At 44.9% G+C, this 8,609-nt stretch overlaps 1 protein-coding gene across 1 annotated transcript; it reads left to right on the plus strand.

Moving 5' to 3' along the window:
• Positions 6,130 to 8,094, plus strand: LOC102180847 (serine/threonine-protein kinase MARK2-like). Its single transcript, XM_018058102.1, has one exon. The coding sequence runs from the start codon at positions 6,130 to 6,132 to the stop codon at positions 8,092 to 8,094; it is 1,965 nt and encodes a 654-aa protein (XP_017913591.1).

Genomic DNA, 8,609 nt, shown 5'->3' on the forward strand with positions numbered 1-8,609 from the left:
CTGGGATTAGAACTATTAGTATGAACTCATAGTTTTAATATGTGTGTGTGCATAGATAGATACAGAAATATATATATGCATATCTTACGTTAATAAGTACATACATACTGTTTAAAGCTATCTTTCCTGAGAAATCTTAGAAGCAATAACATCTCAGCAGCAAAAACATAGGATATCTAGTGGACATCTTTCAGTTTCTAAGTATATTTGATAAAAGGAAATAGAGATCCTTGAAGATGGAGGAAATTAGAGGACAGGAGCATTAAAAATTACATGTATAAAGTGAGCCTGGAATATTTATGGCACCAAAAATTAAGAAGGAAATATTCAATAGATGATGTGAACATGTTGAGAAAGACACAGGGACTAAATTGAATAAGCTCCCACCGACTAAATCTGGGACAGTTTGAGCAACAAAATAAATAAAAGTAGTAACAGATTATAACCTGTAGGCTAAAATAAATATCCATGAATCCATACTAATAAATGAACAAAATAAATGAACAATAAATAAGTGGAGATGAAGGACTTGCTCTTCCTTACAGTAGAATTCAATAACAATTTTATAAGGAATGATGAAAATTAAAAATGACCATTAGCAAACATCACACTGAATATTGCTGCAGAAAAGTCATCACTGAAGGATGCTAAAGTTAATGGGCAAGAGTGAGATGAGAAACAGGATATTTGAATAGTCTCAAAGTATCTCCCCACAAGATATTTATTCATACAAATGTGAAAACACATTTACAGTGGATAATTCTGTCATTCAGCACCTTAACCAAGTGACCAAAATCGATCTCATGAATGACACAAACTGCACTCATGCACCTTCTGAAATGATGCACAGAGAAAGATAAAGGTCAGAACATCACTTCAGTAGTGATCTTGCCAAAAATGCTTTATCCCTTCTAATCAGACAAATCCAGGCTGAGGGACACTTGATAAGGTAACTACTAGGTTGTTGTTTAGTTGCTAAGTCGTGTGCAACTCTGCAACCCCATGGACTATAGCCCATCAGGCTCCTCTCTCCATGGGTTTCCCAGGTAAGAATACTGGAGTGGGTTGCCAAGTCCCTCTCTGGGGGATCTTCCCCACCCAGGTATCAAACCCACATCTCATGCATCGGCAGGTGGATTCTTTACCACTGAGCCAGCAGGGAAGCCCAATAACTACCTGGTAGTACTGGCTCAGACGGTAAAGTGTCTGTCTACAATGCAGGAGACCTGGGTTCAATTTCTGGGTCAGGAAGATCCCCGGGAGAAGGAAATGGCAATCCACTCCAGTACTATTGCCTTGCAAATCCCATGGACAGAGAAGCCAGGTAGGCTACAGTCCATGGGGTCGCAAAGAGTCTGACACGACTGAGCATCTTCACTTTCACTTTCACTTTCACAGTACTCCTCAAAAATGTCAAAGCCATGGAAAAGAAGGAAAGAAAAAAAGGTAAAAGGAAGGACAGAAGAGGGAAGGAAGGAAAGGGAGAAAAGAAAAATAAAAGGAATGAAAGACCAAGGATTTCACAGAGAGACTAAAAAAGACAGATAATCAAGTTAAAGAAGGAGTCTAGACCGGATCCTGGACTGGAAAAAAGACTGATCCAGTCCAGTGGAATAACTGGTAAAATTCAAATATGGTCTATAATAACTAGTACATCAATGTTAATTTCATGATTTTAATCACTGTAATGTGTAAGATACCCACATTAGTAGAAGCTGGTTGAAGGTACATGGGAATTTTGTGCTATTTTGCAAGTTTCCATAAGTGGAAATGGTCTTATTTTTGTTGTTTAGTCACTAAATTGTGTCTGACTCTTTCAGATCCCATGGATTATAGCCTAACAGGATCATTTGTCCATGGAATTTCCCAGGCAAGAATATTGCAGTGGGTTGCCATTTCCTTCTCCAGGGATCTTCCTGACCCAGGGATCAAATCCACGTCTCCTACATTGGGAGGCAGGTTCTTTACCACTAAACTACCAGGGAAGCCCAAGTTAGAACCATACCGTCTTGATTATTACAGTTTTGTAGTAAGTTCTGAAACTGAGAAGTCTGAGCCCTCTTTGTTCTATTTTTTTAGATTGTTTTGCTATCCTGGGTCCTTTATAATTCCATGTGAATGTTATGATCAGCTTGCCAATTTCTGCAAAGAAGTTAGGGTTTTGATAGGCATTCTGTTGAGTCTACAGATCAATTTTCTGTCATGTGAATAATAGTAAGTTTTGTGATCCATCAATATATAATGTATTTTCATTTATTTACTAAGTCTTCCTTCATATCCCTAAAACTTTCCTATGGTTTTATACTTTTTACTTATTAAAACTCTTCCCTCTATGATCAACTGCTTCTGAACTTTAAACTCATTTAACATGGGTCTGTTTCTGGACTCTAATTATACTCCATGACTCATGTCTATTTTGAGTTGACTCATGTCGACTCAAAATGCACTGATGCTGCTCTATTTTACTTATAACAGCTTTGCAGGACCCTTTGACACCAGGTAAGGGAAGTCTTTCTATACTTCCCATATTCTGCTCTTCTCAAAATCTCTTGTCCTCACTCATTCTCCATATGAATATCAAAATTATCTTAAGTTCTGAAAAGAAGAATTCTACAGCAATCTGAATTGGAAATAACTGTTTCAGTTCATTTAATGGAATGGGCTCCATTATAGCACTGAGAGAACCTTTACTTGTTCAACTTTTATGTTATTTATGTTTCAAGAAAGTGTTATATTTTCTTTATGGGTCCTGTGAGGGTTAATTTTATGCATCACTTCTCACCCATACCTGATCAGGTGACATTTGAATGGGACTTTAGACTTGGAATCAATGTTGGAATGGCTTAAGACATCTAGGGATATTGAGATTACTGTATTTTAATAGCACATGAGGATGGACATGAATTGGCAGAATGCTGTAGACCAAACTGTTTTCCCTCAAAATGTATATTCTGAAGCCCTAAGCACCAGTGTGACTCTATTTGGAGACAGGCTCTATAGGGAGGTTAGTGGTTAAATGAGGCCAAAGGGTGGGGCCTTCATTCAATAGGAAGTGTCCTTATAAGGAGAGGAAGAGACATCAGAACACTCTCATTTTGTGTGTACACAGAAGAGGATATGGGATGACGTAGACAGAGGAGCCTGGTGGGCTACAGTCCTGTCCATGGGGTTGCAGAGGAGTCAGACATCATTCAGTGACTTAACAACAACAACAATGCTAGAAGGCGGCTGTGTAGAAGCCAGTAAGAGAAGTCTGATCGAAACCAACCCTGACAACACCTTGATTTTGGACTTAAATCTTTCGAACTGTGAAAAAATATAAATTTCTGCTGTTCAAGGCACCCAGTGTGTTTTTCTGTTACAGTGCCCTGCAGACTATTTGGGCTTACTAGGTAGCGCTCGCAGTAAAGAACCCGCCTGCCAAAGCAGGTGACACAAGAGATGCTGATTCAATTCCTGGGCTGGGAAGATCCCCTGGAGGCGGGCATGGCAAGCTACTTCAGGATTCTTGACTGGAGAATCCCAAAGACAGAAGAGCCTGGTGGGCTATATAGTCTATAGGGATACAAAGAGTTGGACATGACTGAAGTGACTTAGCACATATGCACACAGACCATTACTAATACAGGGTCTACACATTTGACAAAAAATTTTACTGGATATTTTTTACTATATTATTCAAGGCGGTATCCGGAATACGGGTTCAGAGACCTTACTGCAAGTATCGCTAGTGTTCGTCCGTTCCATTTCTTGAAGTCTGCTCTCATTGCTGTTTATTGCCTCACATCAGTTCATTCTGTAGCTTCTGTCACTTAGCTGATGCATTCAAAGGGATCTGACCCTGGTTTACCTTCATATTGGAGGAGACTTACAAATGCTATCCTTGAGGTCAGAAACATGCATTTATTTTAGAGACCAATCAGATTTTCCCCCAAAATTAAAAAAAAAGTATTAAAAATGTTTATTATATACTAGACTCAAATCAAATTGAAAACAAAAACTGGAGCTTCAAATCAAAGTTGCAATAGTATTACCTTTTCTTTTTTTAAAACTTTTATGCTCATCTTTCAGTGTCGTATCTTTTTGTCTGTTGAAAAGCAGAGATGTTACTCCGTCGACAAAGGTCTGTAGAGCCTTCCCAGTGGTCACGTATGGTTGTGAGAGCTAGACTGTAAAGAAGGCAGAGTGCAAAAGCATTGATGCCCTCAAACTGTGGTGCTGGAGAATACTCCTGGGAGTCCTGTGGACAGGCAAGAGATCAAACCAGTCAATCTTAATGGAAATCAACCCTGAATACTCCTTGGAAGGGCTGATACTGAAGCTCCAGTATTTTGGTCACCTGATGCAAACAGCTAACTCTTTGGAAAGGTCCCTGAAGCTGGGAAAGATTGACAGCAGAAGGAGAAGAGGGCGTCAGAGGATGAGATAGCTGGATGGCATCACTGGCACAATGGATATGAACTTGGGCAAACTTCAGGAGATGGTGACGGACAGGGAGGCCTGGCATGCTGCCATCCATGGGTCACAAAGAGTCGGAAACACCAAAGTGACTCAACAACAACAACATGGCTAATGAACAAAGTGGTAATTTCAGGTGGACAACAAAGGAACTCAGCCATACATACACGTGTATCCATTCTCCCCCAAACTCCTCTCCCATCCAGGCTGCCACATTTCAGTCAGTGGAATTCCTTGTGCTATACAGTAGGGCCCTGCTGGTTATCCACGTTAATTACAGCAGTGTAGCCCTCGCTTTTCCAATCATCCATTCATCTTCTTTTACCAGAGATCATCTCTTCCTAAGGCTCAGGGTTACTGCTGAGGATCTTTCATTCCAACCTGAAGGACTCCCGGCTCAGGAAGGTCGGGTGGCGGAGAATTCTCGCAGCTCTCATCAACTGGGAATGCCTCAATCACTGTTTCATTTTCAAAGGGCAGTTTTGCTAAACATAGGATTCTTGCTTAACGGCTTCTTTCCTTCAACATTTCAAAGACACTGACCCATGTCATCTCACTTCTGAGGCTCCGATGAGAAATCTGCTCTTGACACTCCTGGCAAATATTCTCTCAGCTTCATAAACATTAATAATGTGCTTTACCAGTGTCTCACACAATAGAACATTTTCCTACAGTTTCATCGAGTCAGTTAAATCATCACTTTGCGACCAGAGTTTAAGGAAAAAGAACTGAATATTTCAAGCGTAGACATTATGAGGTCTTTTTACTTATCACTAATTTTCAAACTAGAAATGAAAAAGTTGCTGAAGCCGCTCACAGATTTTAATTTCTAACAAAGTGCATGCCAGTCTCTAATATATTTAAAGAAAACTCTCTTTGGGACCTTTTTCCTAAGTGTAAAGGGGCCTTGAAGCTGAAAAGGAAGAAAACCACTGGGTTTATCCCCAGCCACGATTGGTCCATTTCTTGCTCTGACCTCACAGGGCATCACTGTGATGAAACTCACAAAAAACCCTTTATAAGACCCCAGCTGGGTACAGGTTTTTGTCCACAGAGCCCAGGAAGCTGATTTTGGTGACCTGACGGCTGGACCTAGAGTTAGCGAGCTTTTTTCTGTGTTTTTGCCATTTTCTTGATTTTCTCCTTTTACTCCTTTTTATTTTTCTCTTTTTCCTTTGTCTTTTTCTCATTTTTTTTAATTTGTCTGATCATTTTTTTCTTTCAGTTTTAGTTTCTCCTCCTCATTTTTTTCTGTTTTTTACCATTTTTTCCCCTTAGTTCTTTTTCTCATTTATCTTATTATTTGTTTTTTAGTTAGTGTTGCCAGTATTAGTACAGAGAGTATCATTGCTATTGTTAGCATAGTTGGTATAGCTAGTAGTTTCTTAGCATAGATAGTATAGTTAGTGTTAGCACTGTTAGTATCCTTGGTATACTTAGCGTAAGTTGGTATAGTTAAGAGTTTACTGGCATAGTTAGTGTTAGCACTGTTAGAATAGTTGTGAGCATTAGGATAGATTTTAGCACTGTTAGCATCCGCAGTCTTGATAGAACAGTTCGCATTCTTAGTGAGGGCTTAGCGGTAGTGAGTATAGTTAGTGCTACAGTTAGTATAGTTAGGTAATTAGTATAGCTTAGTGGTAGTTAGTATAGTTAGGGATACAGGACCTCATGGCCATCTCCACTAACAAGATTGCTCGTCTAAAGCATTATGAGATCCTTGAAACAATTGGTGAAGGCCACTTCGCCAAAGTGAAGTTGGCCTGGCATGCTCTGACCAAGGGACTGGTAGCCATCAAGGTCATCCAAAAGACAAATCAGAGCCTCTCCAGTGTCAAGGAGCAGTTTCGAGAGGTTGACAGCCTGAGAACAGTAAACCACCCGAATATTGTTAAGCTACTGGAAGTGATCGACACTGAGGAGACTCTGTTTATCGTAATGGAGTACGTCAGCGGGGGAGACTTGAAAACCTACTTGGAGGCCAAAGGCCGCATGACGGAGGGGGAAGCCCGAGGCCTGTTCTGCCAGCTGGTCTCGGCTCTGCAGCACTGCCACCAGCGGGGCGTGGTGCACCGGGATTTGAAGCTGGGCAACCTCCTCCTTGACGCCAACAACAACATAAAAATCTCGGACTTCGGCCTTAGCAACCAGTGGCACCCAGGAAATGAGCTCGATACTTTCTGCGGCAGCCCCGCGTTCATGGCCCCAGAACTCTTCCTGGGGATGCCTTACACAGGCCCAGAGGTGGATGTGTGGAGCCTCGGCGTCGTCCTCTACACCATGGTAACTGGATCCCTCCCCTTCGGGGGACAAGACTTCTGGGAGCTGCGGCAGCGTGTGCTTAGCGGGCAGTACCATGTGCCCAAATATTTATCCACCAACATAACAGACTTACTAGAAAGAATGCTAACGCTCAAGCCTATCGACAGAGGCACTTTAGATGACGTTGGGCAGCACGCATGGGTGAACATGGGCCAGGAGGAGCCCCTCCCGCCAGCCTGTGGTGAGCACCCTGGGGTGACAGTGGAGATGATACTGGGCTGGTGCAGGGACCTAATCCAGGGCTTAGACAGAAGCAGCGTCAGTGACATGAACGAACCCAAGATGAGGGTCCGCACCATCAAGGTGAGGCCGGCCGTCTCCTCCGACCTCACCAGCCAAGAACATATGCCTCCCGCCAGCCCTGAGGAGTCCATCCTTATTCCCGCCTGGCTTTGGGAGACCACTGAGCAGCAGGAGAACCAGGAGTCAAGAGAGAAGACCAGAGAGCCTGCCACTCCCCACCCTGCCCAGAGGCGAGGACCGTCAGCCCCCAGCCCAGCCCCCTCCACCCGCAACACCCATGGTGAGAGCAGCGCCCGAGCCGCCGATCACGCAGGTGACCGCCACGCCACGTGCGGGACCAGGCTCCCCTGCCGCACCTGCGGCAGGCGTGACAGCAACCACACCTGTGACACCAGCCTCACCAGTGACGCCAGGGGCGCCTGCCACACCATCAGCACCTGCGACAGCTGCGGTACCAGAGGAACCAGCCTCACCCGTGACGCCTGCAGCACCCGGGACACCAGGCACACCTGGGATCACAGCCTCACCCATGACGCCTGCAGCACCCGGGACACCAGCCTCACCTGTCACCCTAGCCTCCCCTGTGACGCCCCAAGCACCCGGGTCACCAGCCTCACCTGTGACGCCCCAAGCACCCGGGACACCAGCCTCACCTGTGTCGCCCCAAGCACCCGGGACCCTACTGGGGCCTGCAACGTACATGACACCCGTGGCAACCGTGATACCTGTCACACCAGTGCCACCAGTGACAGCTGCCTCACCCCTGGCACCAGGGGCACCCACGACACAGGTGGCACTCATGGCACCTGTGACACCCTCAGCACCAGTGGCACCCATGACAACAATGGCAAAGTCGCTGAAGGAACCCACTGCCTCCCGGATGTGCCTGATACAGGAAGCTCCACCCTTGTTGGGCAGCCCGAGAGTACGTCCCCAGTCACTCCCTCTGGCCTCACCAAGAAAAAGAAGGGGGTGGCTGGGAGAATATGGAAATGTCTCTCCAGATATCTCTGCTGTGGGCTGCCCAGCAAGAGGGCTAATAAAGTGAAGCCGGAAATAGCAAATGGATGACCTGCCAAGCTCCCTGGGACCTGGTCATGTTCCCACCTGGATGATGGGATTCAAATCCAGCACCTCCACCGCCTTCAGGAAAGCCCCCTCTCCAAAACCCTGGCCAGCTCAGAGGATGCTCTGGAGTGGTCTGGGCGACCAGAAGAGGCACCACCCTGGCCTGGCTGCCCTTCCTCCCCTGCTGGCTGAAACTTCAGAGACTGGACTGTACCCTGGGGCATGTCCCCCATCCCCTACACTTGTCTTCATGTTGGTGGTGGTGGGGATAGTTATTCCCACTCCTTGGTTCTTCTCTTGGTTCTGTCTTAATAAACTTTATGCTCCAGAAACATGTATTGCACTGCTTTGCGTTCTCTCTGGTTAGAGAAGTATGTAGTCATGTAGTCAGTGAGCAAATTGCAAGCCTGGGTTCATGTTAATGCTGTTTGTCTTGTACAGCTTGGAACGTTGTCAGGCCTGGGCTTGGTTGGCCAGCCCCTCTCCAGGGGCTCAACCCTCTCAAGATTCACCTCCCA

This window comes from Capra hircus, chromosome 14, assembly GCF_001704415.2.
Source record: "Capra hircus breed San Clemente chromosome 14, ASM170441v1, whole genome shotgun sequence".
Taxonomy (NCBI): Eukaryota; Metazoa; Chordata; class Mammalia; order Artiodactyla; family Bovidae; genus Capra; species Capra hircus.

Bases quoted from the DNA above. Each gene is read 5' to 3' on its own strand.
- LOC102180847 (XM_018058102.1), top strand. From the start codon at position 6,130: ATGGCCATCTCCACTAACAAGATTGCTCGTCTAAAGCATTATGAGATC.